The following is a 14,058-nucleotide window of genomic DNA, read 5'->3' as shown; positions in this document are numbered from 1 at the left end:
TGAAAATACTCACCCATCATTATCATGATCAATCATAGAAATGATTGTGTTTTTCATTGCGTTGATAATCTGCCAAACTTGTTCCATTTCTGGGCTGGTGGTCCGAGCTGAGGACAGCCAGGCCAGAGTGGCCCGGTGAAGCTGCGCAACTGCCTGGATTACACGTTTCACTACAGCTACTGCATTATCAGCAAGGAGGAGATGGATGTTGGGAACTAGCCGTGGCAACATGGCCACATCCTTTTTGCTGTAACAAGGCAAACAGAAAAAGGAAATAAGTTTACATAAAAGTTAACATACCTGTATCTTTCATACCCATACTTGAGGGAAAAGTTTATCGGGATGTATGTTTAAAAGGAGAAAAATTGGTGGAAGTGAAGTATTTGAGACATTTGAGAGTGGACCTGACAGAGAATGGAACCATGGAAGCAGAAGTGAATCACATGATGAGGAGGGGGAAAAGGTTTTGGGAGCAATGAAGAGTGTGTGGAAGTAGAGAACATATCTTAGAGAGCAAAAATGGGTATGTTTGAAGGAATAGTAGTTCCAACAATATTATGAGGTTGCAAAACATGAGCTTAGGGTTACCTTTCTGTATAACATCACAAGTGGAATATGTCATTGGTGGAACTATCAAACTATTGAAACCCATGGAATAAGGAGGGTTATATTTTTGACCAAATTTTTACCAACGTAACTTTTATGGATGGATTATACTGCATAGTAACTGAAACAGCTTATCAGCTTAACACCCAAGTATATGATATCATTCATATGGGATTTGACAAAAACTTACTGAAAAAAGTAATGAGGGCTTTAGTTGCTGATAGAATGGTATGGGACAGAGTGGGTGCTACTGGGAGAAGAGGGAAGGGCCCCAAGGTTATCTACATCACCCCCTGAATTGCCTGATTCAACAAAGATCCCATTTTATAAGTAATGCAAATACTATTCAACAAATTTATGGAAAAACATGGTGAGGAGAGTCTGAGGTGGCGGTGTGGATTAATTGTGGAATGAGGACCACTGGAAGAGAGAATGTTACCCCCCCTTGAATCATCTGATTCAGCACTAGGTTAATTTATGCCACCCCCACAGAATTGTTTCAACTGAAGGACATCTAAACTTACTAAAATACTTTTAGTTACTGTGGATGCAGTAAAAGATAGGTGATACGGTGAAAACAAACCAAAGCACTTTTCCAGTTGGTGGGATACAAACAGAATGGTATTTTGCTGTGATACATTCAAAATATGCACAGTGATATACAATCTTTAAAATATACTCATAAATAAAAAGCACTGATGCATGGAAAAAAATAAGGTTGAATGGGGCAACACCATAAGCATTAATGGAAGTATGTCTCACCTTGAGGTAAAGACATGGGACTAAAAAATACATTACCAGGGAATGCATGTACATGCTGCAGAAAACTAGTTTGGAAAAAATCTTACTATGAGAAGGTATATATACAACATATCAATTTACATAAAACCAATGTTCAAATTTACCAAGCTTCTTCAATGAAGCCAACGACGAACTTGCGAACATCTGAGTTCCTGTCATTCTGAAAAGCTGCAACTTCCTCAAAGAATGAATCAAGCAGTTGTGGGTCATGATGAATAATGAGTTCCTGTACTTGAGCAAGGTTTGCAATCTTCTCCTTCTCTGATGGTAGGAAAGCAGCTGTATTCAAGAGCTCCACCACCTGAACATGTGAGTCACAACTTTAATTAACAAGGAATGAAATTGTACATTAACATATTTCAAATCAGTTACACTAAATATTGCACACTTGAAAATGATATATAGTACAAAACTCAACAAAATGCTTGTTGAAGAAAATATTGCACTGGTTCTTATATCTTAAACTATTTACTTAAAAGTTAATCATCTGCAAGTACCTAATCATAATGTAATCTAACCTTGTAATCTATCCTTAGTAAAAAAAAGATTCGGGACTAAACTACACTTTTAACCATCTAAGTCTTTTGAAAAAGATAATCAAGGTTTTCAGAGGATCTGTTGATCTAGGGAAGCATTTCTCTCGATTTTACTCAGCAGTTTCCCACATCATCATATCCATCCCACTACCGTTATCTATTACTGTAGGATATAAAGTACCAGCACTGCTCTAAAGGACATTCCCTTAAACTATACCACTTGTAATGAAAAAGAGGAGTTCACAAATTTGAATTGCTTTCATACGTTAGTTATTTCAGTGATACGACTGGAACTTCAGTTCTTCCATTTATATTGGGAAGAGCTACTACAAATTATGTTCCCCGTGCAATTCATTTCTAATAAGTGTGAAGAGCCCACTTACATGTATTTCATTCAAATCCATAAATTTCACCTATGGTGCCTCTAAACTAGTATTTTGCCGACCCTCCATAACTATATGGCCACCAGATGCTGTTCTCTCACTAAACATCTATAAAGATTAAAATCCACCTACTCAGGTACGATCTTTACCAATACGTTCACTTACCCTGTCTCGTGTGGTTTGCTCAGTTTCACTCATGATGAAGTAGTTAAAATATATTTTACATCATTGTTATCAAGCGTGAATTCGCGACTTCCCACCGAGCTATAAACTTTTTTGTTTACGGGTTATGTATTAGTACAATCTTCTTCCTCAAATATTGTTAAACAACAAAAGGATGATGATCATTATAACAACGAATTCCCTTTGATTTTTAGGAATAGAAAAAATCACCAAGTAGAAATAGTATCTTCTGATGTTACGTCATGCCTTTTCATGAATGCCAAAATTTAGTACGGATTTATATCCATCTGTTGGTACAAAACTGAACGCACAATTGACAAAAGTGGGAACAAAAACTATTAATAACCTAATAATAACTGATGGGAACCGTAGAAACTACTACAATAATCGTTAAGGTTAGAAACTAAACTTATTCATTACACGTATGACATACATAAGCCGGAATGGATATTTTTCCTTCTAGCCATCATGGGACAAATTGTATTTGTGCCTATGTTTGCTTCATTTATTTCCACATCCTTCATGGATTTACTGACTTTTATGTATTAAAGTTTTTTTTTCAGATATGGAGATTCGTGCAACTTGCATTTCTGATGAGCGAAAAGATCAAGTGTACTTGCACTAAATCTACTGAGATCACGGGACCAATTTGATATTTAAGTATACCCACCCTTGGGACTCACCCCACACTCCATCCTTTAACCACAGTTTACCCTCACGGCAACTCAGAAGTGGGCGATGGTTCAAATGATAGTAATAAAAGAATGTAAAATATGCAACTTTGGGCGGGAATTAGTATGGATTACGTGGCCGCGGCCTCAAACGCTATTTTAAGGCCAAAGTGAACAATGTAGCAATTTATGTTAAATAGGATGACCATTTTGGTCCCAAAGAGGAAAGGTTATAAGTTATGTTGTCGCGGCCTCCGAGTCCGTTTTGAGGTCAATGAAAGCCGCTTTTCAAAATTCCCGTTCGTACTTTGGATGAAACGCGGGTTGGTAATACCGTAGAGTTTCTTACTCAGTACCTAACTTAGCAGCATTTAAATTGTACCCCTAGGAAGGTGCCAAGGAAATATATGCGTAGGATATCTTGGAGGCTTGGGAGGACTTGGGGAAGAGCTGATGACTTGCAGTGGTCCGAGGAAAGACCTAAGGGGAACATAGGATAGACCTTTCTTTGTAGTTCCTTCGTAGCCAAACCGTAGCACAGAGAGCCTGCAGAGTTTTAGTGTAGGTAATTCAGAATCTGACCAAAGTTTTAAGGTTCAATCCTCCTCCAGTAGTAGCCCCATGGGACCTCAGCAATGCTTCATACCTTGCAGCACAAACGTGGAACTTTTGCGAAACCTCCTTCCTTATGGACTTAACCTACTCAGTTTTTGATGGTGACATCAGTTGTAGCCCCGTTAATAATGGGCTCACATTTGCCTGGAATGTGCAAAAATTATTTGTGTATTAGTTATAAACACTCATTGTTTATGGTCTGGAATCCAAGACAACCATATTCATTGATTTTTGTCAAACTGAATAGCATATTACAACACCACAGCATACTAGGAAAGTAATATTAAAGAAACTGATCAACTTGAAAACGGATTTTTCTCTGTTGTGTATTATAACTTATTATGATTTTAGTTGCTATTATGTATCATTATTTTAACTGTTCTGTAGCAGTAGCAGTTTACCCATGAGCTGCACTTTTCAGTATATATCAATGCAACGTTTTTGTGTTATCTACAATTATCTATCCTCTCAGTCCTCACATTATTAAAAGAAAATCAAGTAACACCCAAAAATATATATCACATATGTAAGTGGTCCATGGTAAACAATACTAAAAGCAATGCAAATAGCATTTGCATATTTTTTAAAGAGGGGTCGGAGTTCACGTAATAGACCACTAGAAACGAGGATATTAACAGTTCCCCAGGAAACATGGGGCAACATGAACAAGAAATCATATTGACGAAAAATAAGGAAAGGAGAATTTATATATAAGTGAGGCGGATGTGAGATTAAAAGGGGCAGTTATGTCATGGGAGAATGCGTTCAATAAATGTGATGTATTTGTATGTGTCACCTGGCTCTGTAGTCAACAAAAGACAAATTTCTAACACATAAAATTACCATTTTGAGTCATAATTCGAGTGAAATGAATACAGGTCTAGCTGCTTGAGAGGGATAGGATGTGCATATACATTCACTCATAAACAGATATATATTAAATAAATCGTAGTACTTCATAGGAAATAATCTACGTATCAGTTGGGTTTCACAGGAGTAGATGAAGATTTTTTGAGAGAATTTTGGTGTAAAATAGCAATGCGGATGAAAGAAAACTTTTACGTTTTAGTTTTGTTGTCTAACCGTTGTAAAGGCTTGTCACAGAAGTGTGACAAGATTGCTGCAGGTGAGTTATTCTTGCATTATATTTGTGACATCTTCACAAGAAGTTAGCAAACAGCTCCTGTCGTTAGGTGGGTCACCCTTATTTCCTTCACCAATAAATGACTATGAAAGATAAATGCTGAAATGGAGCCAATACAACTGATAAGGGGCCGAAGTGCTAACCTCTACACTAACCAAAGCATATGATCAAAATCAGGTTTGGATGGATGGTACATTAACAAGTGCATATGAGAACATTTAACGACGATTATCTGACAGAACTTCATGTGCTAACGGAAGCATATCGTTACCTCATTGATATATCATGTAAGCTTCGCGTTGTTGCGTATCCAAAAAATAAGTAGAATTAGGAAACAAAAATGAATGATGCAATTCATTTGTAGATACTGAGATGACATTGAGAAACAAAGAAAATCCAACTAAAGTACTTTCTAAAATAACCACAAAGTGGCCAGGGCTTTGGACCAAAGGAACCAGTGTAGAACAAAGGTGGAATGCACAAAATCAAATACAACCATAATTCAAGGTAATCTATCAGAAAAAGGAAAAAGTTATGTTTTAGGTTTGGGATCTTCTAAGTTCTACTCATGGGTTCTTTATTTCCTCACTAAATAATGATTTCAGAATGTTTTTTTTACATGTACATCTTCCCTCTTGATATCAAACAAACCCATTGTTCAAGGGCTTACAAGGAAGAGGAGAGTGTGGGTTTAAATGATATTAGATATTAAATAAAGGTTATAAAGTATAATGACGCCTAAGAAAAAACTAAAACAAGACAATAATGAAATTTGGAGTGGTACATAGGGTATGTACTGTCTAATAATGTATTAACAAATAATGCTTTTCTCTGAGGACATTTACCAATGTTTCCCTTGTTATTAGATGCTGGCATGTATAACAGGTGCCAAAAAGAAAACAGTGGGGAAACACTGGGATGAATGAGGTAACCTTTATTACCACACAACCTCAATACCCTTTTCATAGATCTGAACCTAGAGCCCATAACGTATAGCATTGCGTATAGAAAGGAAAATATGAGTAAGACAAGATGAACAAGAGAAAATGTAACAAACAAAATATGTTCTGAAAAGCATCTGTAAACTATTTCAGGAAATCTGACTGTCATACAGTGTAAACTGATTTTGTCATTTTCATTGATATAGTTTCTGCCTCAGAGAAAAGTTAAACATTTACAGAACCTGTATTTTTAGTCTGCCTCATAAAGTGTGATCATATTTACATTTCATTGTTTCATTGATTTTTTTTTTTTTGTAATACTGAGAGCATGCCACATAAGCATCTCAAATGAAAGGTGTATGTGTAACATACACATGATAATTTTACAGCTTAGAAAGTTGATTAGGATTAGTAGAAAATGTTGTTTTTATGAAACTACAGATTACAGCTGCTGTCATTAAACTGAAGATTATAGTTATGATATTTTACAAAAATCAGTAACTTATAGTTTTACATGTTTAGAAAACCTTATTAATTGTACAATAAATTGCAGGTTTGGTGAATTCTCTTAAGCAGTCATGAATCGTCTGTTTGGTCGTGGGAAAGGCAAGGAGCCTCCACCAAACCTTCAGGACTGCATTGGAAATGTGGACAGTAGAGCAGAATCCATAGACAAGAAAATAGGAAGACTGGATGCTGAGCTTGTTAAATATAAGGATCAGATGAAGAAGGTTAGCACTCCTGTATCAGTGTAAGGTTGTAGTAATAGTCATAAGAAATTCATATCAATTTTCCTCATGTGTTTTCAGAATTCTTTTATTCCCACGTCCACTTTCACAGATTTTAAAACAATTTTTCGTGCCTATGTTGATTCATCCTGTGAGGAACTGAGAGTCTCATTGGATCATGGGGTTAAAACCCTCTAACCATTGCGATTTTGTTAGAGACAATCTCCATCATTCAACAACTACCTGCCAGTGGTGACAGTTTGGTGTTCATTTCATTCCTCAGTTAATTCATCCAATGAGCAACCAAGACAGTGGAATGGAGAGGGCTAGAACCCTCTGACTCCCACCATTTAGGTGAGCACATGCTGGCATTCTCTGGTGCCAGCTTGTTGCTCATTCATGGGAGCCCTTCAGCCAGTTTGTATCCACAGTGGGCCTTGATGTCATTATTCCACCCAGACTGGTAGCTGGTGCTGCCAGTATACCTCAGAATTCATATGGATTGCCTGTTGGCAACACAGTTGCTGGGTTACTTGTTCTTGTACTTCTTCCCCATGCCATGGATCAGTTTCATATTATTTTATTATAATGTCTTGTAATTTATTTATTTGTTGTTGGGGTAAATTTAATGATTACATACACTTACTGAGTTTTTGCCTTTGTCTGTAGTTGGTGGAATACATAGCCTACCTTCCTCATCGAAACTATGACGACTTATCCATGGTTTACCTCGACCATTTCATATGCCCTGGTTCAGCCTGTTAACAGCATATCATTCATGCTCCACATTGATCTAGTTTGTTCTCTCCCATGCATACTTCACACCCAGCTGGGTGATCAGGCATTGATACACCAGAACGTTTTTCACTCAATCATATCCCTTTCCCCCCTTACTCCCTTCAGAGATACAGTACCAGTAGAGTGGATGAGATGAGGTATGTGAAAAGCAAGGAGTTCCTGTGAACTCATGTAGGTTGTTTTACAAGAAAGTGCAGATTAGAATTACTAATATAGATTAATTCCTTACCACTATCCCTCATTGAGTAGTGTGGATTAACAAGTCAGAATATTTTCATAATGTTGACATTTGTTTTCATTTCAACCTAGTTTTAGCATTGATTTTCACTTGGTGTGCTTTAAGTTGCAATAATTGAGTGTTTTGTGATGTGTATTGGCTGTTTTCAGATGCGAGAGGGTCCTGCAAAAAATGCCGTGAAACAAAAAGCACTCCGTGTCTTAAAACAGAAGAAAATGTATGAACAGCAGTCAGCTAATTTGAGAAACCAGAGCTTTAACATGGAGCAAGCCAACTATGCCACACAGACCCTTAAAGATACTAAAACAACTGTTACTGCCATGAAACTTGGAGTGAAGCAGATGAAGAAGGAGTTTAAGAATATTGATATAGATGAAATTGAAGATATTCAGGTGAGAAATTGTACTTTTCAGTAATACTGGGTTTATAATTAGAAAACTGAGTTGGCCAGCTGTGATACTTCTCAAGTGGGTGATGGGAAGGTAGTAAAGAAGTACCTTTGAGAAGTTAAATGCAAAAGTGGTATTCTGGAAGTTAATCACACACATGGAGTGTTGAAGTGGTGTATTAGTGAAATGAGATTGGATGTTTCAAAAAAGGAGAGATGAAATGTATGTTGTTTCATATTATTAGTTGGAAAAGAAACAAACAGATTAGTGTGGCTGAGAATGTGAAAAAATTATTAAATGTAATGGATGGGAATGATAGTCACTGTTAGTGTATACAAAAAATAGGTAAGGGATAGTTTAGTATGTTGTTGGAATGGACTGAAAGGAACAAGATGGCATAGTTTACAATATAAAAGTATTTGTGGAAATATTTGGTGAAAGATGAATTGTTAGAAAAGACCATTATAGATGTGTAAGGTTAGCCATTAGTTACAAAATTGAAATTCATTTACCACCTATGAGCCCAGTCCATCAGTTTGTCAGGTTGTAGCTGTTGATGTGATATACTTAGGGATATTGGAGTATCTTACTGTGATAGAAGAATTGATTGGATGGGTAAGAGATAGGTTGAAGAAAGAGTGATGGGAAGTTTAGGAATCCTAGATGGAAGGAAAATGAAGTTAGTATGAAAAGACAGAAATTTTTGTTGTCTGTAGTGTGTACAGAAGATTTTTTGATAATGTTAAGAGTGTTTATAGTGGAATTAGTGCCAGTTTAAATGGTGGCATAAGTGAGTAGTTTGCAAAAAACATTAGAATGAGTCAAAGCTGTGCAACAACACCACAATTCAATTTTTTATGGGTTAGGTATTATGTGAAATGAGTGTGAAGTAGGGTGATTACAGAGCACAGCTAAACCATGGTGGAAATGAATGATATGAATAAGAGCAAGGATCATGTTTTTGAAAGGAATTTGTTGCTGCATTGAATGAATTGCTAATGGAGAAAAAATAAAAGTTGGTAACAAACATAGATATTGAGGAGTAATGATTAGTAAAAAGATGCACTTAGAAGAATTTGAGATTAATGGGAAGAATACAAGTGTAGAGCATACAAGATTCTTTTACAGAGTATGTGACCCATATTTAGTGTATGAATGTGAAGCTTTTCTTTTGATGGGTACAGATAGGTTGGAAATCAGAGCATTAGAGATGGATAATTTATGTAGTGCATTTGAAATTAGAACAGATGAAGAGTGAATGTACTACAAGATAGATGAAAGATGTAAAATTTTGCCATTTAGGTTTTATGTTAGTTAATAGAATGATGAAGAAGATATATGGCAGTTTAGTTGAAGGTAATTGGAGAAAATGTCGGCCATGATGGAATGGACTGAAACGGTGAATTGCAAGTGAAAAATCAGTAAGTCTTACTGTAATTTAGAAGCCCTTGTTTTCTCTCTCTTTAACACATGGGAGGTAAGTTGATGGTGCATGAGTGAGCTTAGAGCCTGTATGCACATATTCAACCCCATCTAAACAGGAATAGCATTAAAGATAATACAGAAATGTTGTAAAAGAAGAATTAAAGTTATTGAAATTAATGAAAATGCAACTTGTTATTGACAGGATGATATGGCAGATATGCTAGAACAGGCAGATGAAGTTCAGGAAGCTCTTGGCCGCAGCTATGGTATGCCTGAAATTGATGAAGATGACCTAGCAGCAGAGCTAGATGCACTTGGTGATGAAGTGATGCTGGATGATGATACATCCTATCTAGATGATGCTATCAATATTCCCAATGCCCCAGAAAAAGAACCAGGAACAGAAACTGTGAAGGATGGTATGCCTGTCGATGAATTTGGCCTACCACAAATGACAACGTAAAATCACCAAGAGGAAACAGATTTGGGGTGAGTAGAGAATGTAGGAGAATATTAAAGGTCCACATATTAATATACTCTATGGATCAAAGATTCTTTGTGATGAGATTTAGGTAGTGAATGAGTTTCATAATGCTGGGATGTAAATTTGAAGGTGGATCAAGTGTATGATCTTAAAATATCTCTGTACGGTGAAGTTTATAGAATAATGGGTTTACTTTTTTCTAATAACATTGCATTGCGCTCTGCAAATTTTTCATGCACTGCTGATTACTTTTTTTATTTGAAAGTTTTTATCATTGATATATACCATTGTACATGGAGCTGGCTGCTGGTCATTCACTTTCTTGTCCATATGAGGACTCTTTGTACCTTCAGAAGTAAATATTTACTGCCTCTTAGAAAAACATGGGCTTAGCACCTTGCTGAGACATGTAAAGATTAGTTACCAGGACCACAGTTTTGATTTTAATTTGTCCTTTGCTGTAACTGATGCCTCTCTTATTGATGGTAGAAATCGGAGCTTAGAAGATCCATCAGTAATATGATAAGAGTGTGGTAGCATCAGCAATATTACTGAATCTGTACTTTGTCAAAAAACATTCTGACATTTGTATCATTCTTAGGCTTTGTTTAATTTCATGTTTGTAAACTAATGATTTCTTATTCCATGATTTATTGACATTGATGATCTCTGTGGCTCACATGGTTTTGCAGATGGAAAACATGAGGATTCATTTTAGATGTACTCTACATTTTTCAAAAACAAGAAATTTGTTGAGAACCTTGTGAAATTTATGTACCTGAATGATTTTGATGATTTAAGAATAAATTTAAAAGTTTTCACTTTACTATTGTTAGAACAAAGTAGCCTTATGAAATATTTCTAGCTCTGATCTGTAAATGAGAAAATCAATTCAGGATGAATGATACACCTTTGGATATATGTGACATTGTGTATTATAACATTTTTTATCAGATTATATGGAATAGTCCAAAAATGAAGATTTCCTCACAATGTTATTTCTGTGCTTGTGAGTAAATTTTGGTTTGCACAACACAAATGCCTTATGATATGTCTGTATATCATATTTTGTGTTTGCTTATACTGTATATATATATTTCGAGATTAATTTGACTAAGATAATATATTTGTGCTTGTCTTGTGCTTTAATGGAAATCCTTATGTGAATGAAGATGATTGATATAAATTTACAGAGTTAACTGAATTCGGAGGAAATGATTATTTTGTGATAATTTACTACAATAGGAAATTCTTAGAATCAACCATTTACAACTATAGTAGGACAATTGTCCTGTTCTTTTGTCCAGTTTTTAGTCTTTGGCTTGCTGTGAAATAAAATAGGTTGTACTGAAAGTTTTTGTTTTCTTAAGTCTTTAAGATTATTGGGATTAAAACCCCATCTTTTTGACAAAGATAACTTGGATTTTCTTAATCTTACATGGAAATTTGTGTAAAAAATTGTATAAACGTGGCAGAAAGATTAAAGAAGCCCAGTCGTATTTAATCCAGCCAAAGAAGCATAGACTAATGTTAATTCACAGCTTTGTTAAAACATCATTGCCTGGAAGGAGTTACAAAAATACCCATCAAGACTTCAAAACCAGAAGACTTCAACCTTACACATTATAAATCAAAAACTGAAAATTCCACTGCTGAAGATAGTGCTAAGCAGTTTGGAAACAGCTTTAGCATGTCCTTAGAACTTTCTTCAGAAACCAAATAGTACTTATCTGATCACTAGTCATATATATTTTTTGAATTTCTTTATTATTATTATTATTATAATTATTATAAAGGTAAGAGAGATGTGTGGAAATAAAAAGAGTGTGGTTGAGAGAGCCGAAGAGGGTGTTTTGAAATGGTTTGGTCACATGGAGAGAATGAGTGAGGAAAGATTGACCAAGAGGATATATGTGTCAGAGGTGGAGAGAATGAGGAGAAGTGGGAGACCAAACTGGAGGTGGAAAGATGGAGTGAAAAAGATTTTTAGTGATCGGGGCCTGAACATGCAGGAGGGTGAAAGGCGTGCAAGGAATAGAGTGAATTGGAACGATGTGGTATACTGGGGTCAACGTGCTGTCAATGGATTGAACCAGGGCATGTGAAGCATCTGGGGTAAACCATGGAAAATTCTGTGGGGCGTGGATGTGGAAAGGGAGCTGTGGTTTCGGTGCATTATTACATGACAGCTAGAGACTGAGTGTGAACGAATGGGGCCTTTGTTGTTTTTTCCTAGTGCTACCTCGCACACATGAGGGGGAAGGGGGATGTTATTCCATGTGTGGCGAGGTGGCGATAGGAATAAAAAAGGCAGAAAGTATGAATTATGTACATGTGTATATATGTATATGTCTGTGTGTGTATATATATGTTTACATTGAGATGTATAGGTATGTATATTTGCATGTGTAGATGTGTATGTATATACATGTGTATGTGGGTGGGTTGGGCCATTCTTTCGTCTGTTTCCTTGCGCTACCTCGCTAACATGGGAGACAGCGACAAAGCAAAATAAATAAATGAATAAATTATTATTATGTGTATCTGGGTGGGTTGGGCCATTTCTTTCGTCTGTTTCCTTGCGCTACCTCGCAAACGCGGGAGACAGCGACAAAGCCAAAAAAAAAAAAAAAAAAAATTATTATTATCATTATTAATATTATACTTTTTCGCTGTCTCCCACATTAGCGAGGTAGGGCAAGGAAACAGATGAAAGAATGGCCCAACCCACCCACATATACATATATACATAAACGCTCACACACGCACATATATGGAATTAGAAAAAGTATGATAACATGGAAAAGGAAGCACTGTGGGAACATTGGGATACACAGTTTGCATGAAAGATTTGGATAGTTGAGAGCTTTTATATTAAAAGTGGTTTGAAATTGATGTAAAAGTACATAAAGGTGCCTGATATTATTCTTTTGTACTCATCTACTTATGATTACAATCTGGTTACATACATGCACTACCACAGTCTGGCTACTTATATGTATACCACAACATTTGTATCATGTATACTTCACTGCATTGTTACCAGCATTCATGAAAGCAGTCTGATTACATACGTACATTTCTGTGGTCTTTTGCTTTCATACACCATAACTATGGTACTTATATACACTACAGCCTTGTCTTGATTTGAAACTATTTATATACTATGTATTTATCACATCTGGTGGTATCTTATGCCATTGACCTACCATTCTATAAGTGAAAAAAAAAGCCCACACTGCAATTACAGCTCCTTTCCTTTATTCTCATGCCTTTATTTCTTCTGGTCATAAAATCTTTTGCTGAAGTGAAAGCAGTTTTGCATGATATATTGCCAAAATTATTTAATTCAGTATTTTGAAAACTAATATCAAATTTCAGAGTCTGGGCTTTTTTAGAATGGATGATTTGGGTATACAAATCATTCCTTGTATGGCTTATTTCTGACTGAAGGGGTTAGTTTGGTAGTGAATGATGAAGGTGATAGTGTAGAAGAGGGTGGTGGTGTGTAGAAGAGTATTGTATGGCAAGGGTATTGATATGTAGTGAGGATCATAGTACACAGGAAGGAGAGATAGGATGGTTCAAGTTGTAGTTTTTGAAGAGGAGGAAGTGTTTGATGAAGGTGATAGAATATGATAAGGGTGGCAATGTGTGGCATGGGTAGTACAAATTGGTGAGTGGTAAGTTAGTGTATGGTGAAGTTGGTAGCTTATGGTAAGAGAGTCAATGTATGGTTTGGAAGGCAGTGGATGTTGAATGGTATTATATGGTGAGGACTGTATGGTATGATAACTGGTATTATATGGTGAGACTTTTAGTGTATGGTGAAGGTGGCAGTGTGTTGAGAAGTATTCTATGGTGATAGTGAGGGTGGCAGTGTATATTAAGTGGTATTACGTGGTGAGGATGTTAGTGTATGGTGAGAGTGGCAGTGTATGGTGAGTGGTATTACATGGTGAGGGTAGCAGTGTATGTTGAGTAGTATTTTATGGTGAGGGTGACAGTGTATGTTGAGAGGTATTTTATGGTGAGAGTGACAGTGTATGCTGAGTGGTATTTTATAAGGAGGGTAGCAGTGTGTGTTGAATGGTATTATAAGGCAGTGTGTAGAGA

The 14,058-nt window shown here is 36.2% G+C and overlaps 2 protein-coding genes across 5 annotated transcripts in view; one reads left to right on the top strand and one right to left on the bottom strand.

Moving 5' to 3' along the window:
* Nucleotides 1–14,058, bottom strand: part of Sym (symplekin scaffold protein) — a 175,086-nt gene that overhangs the window by 30,201 nt on the left and 130,827 nt on the right. The window contains exons 1-3 of one of the 2 annotated variants that reach the window (XM_071668628.1): nt 2,492–2,645; nt 1,512–1,708; nt 14–247 (exon numbers count right to left, since the gene is read on the bottom strand). In XM_071668628.1, coding sequence (XP_071524729.1) covers nt 14–247; nt 1,512–1,708; nt 2,492–2,524 — 464 coding nt within the window. In that variant the 5' untranslated portion in view covers nt 2,525–2,645. Of the gene's footprint in view, nt 1–13; nt 248–1,511; nt 1,709–2,491; nt 2,646–14,058 lie in introns of those variants that run through there. The other variant, XM_071668629.1, reaches the window with a different exon arrangement.
* On the top strand, nt 2,881–11,295 carry Vps60 (vacuolar protein sorting 60). 3 transcript variants are annotated; one of them, XM_071668631.1, is made up of 4 exons: nt 2,881–2,904; nt 6,434–6,611; nt 7,794–8,036; nt 9,661–11,295. In XM_071668631.1, exons 2-4 carry the CDS (start codon nt 6,459–6,461, stop codon nt 9,919–9,921), a joined length of 657 nt encoding a protein of 218 aa, XP_071524732.1. In that variant the 5' UTR covers nt 2,881–2,904; nt 6,434–6,458; the 3' UTR covers nt 9,922–11,295. The 3 variants fall into 3 exon arrangements, with proteins under 3 accessions (XP_071524732.1, XP_071524731.1, XP_071524733.1); XM_071668630.1 differs by lacking the exon at nt 2,881–2,904 and adding an exon at nt 4,767–4,921; XM_071668632.1 differs by lacking the exon at nt 2,881–2,904 and adding an exon at nt 5,066–5,226.

Source organism: Panulirus ornatus, chromosome 13, assembly GCF_036320965.1.
Source record: "Panulirus ornatus isolate Po-2019 chromosome 13, ASM3632096v1, whole genome shotgun sequence".
Taxonomy (NCBI): Eukaryota; Metazoa; Arthropoda; class Malacostraca; order Decapoda; family Palinuridae; genus Panulirus; species Panulirus ornatus.
This window is presented reverse-complemented; position numbering and strand designations above follow the sequence as displayed.

Excerpts from the sequence above, each read along its gene's own strand:
- Vps60 (XM_071668631.1), top strand. The coding sequence starts at position 6,459 with ATGAATCGTCTGTTTGGTCGTGGGAAAGGCAAGGAGCCTCCACCAAAC. Across the intron at positions 6,612-7,793 it reads ATAAGGATCAGATGAAGAAG|ATGCGAGAGGGTCCTGCAAA; the intron begins GTTAGCACTCCT and ends GGCTGTTTTCAG. Across the intron at positions 8,037-9,660 it reads ATGAAATTGAAGATATTCAG|GATGATATGGCAGATATGCT; the intron begins GTGAGAAATTGT and ends TGTTATTGACAG.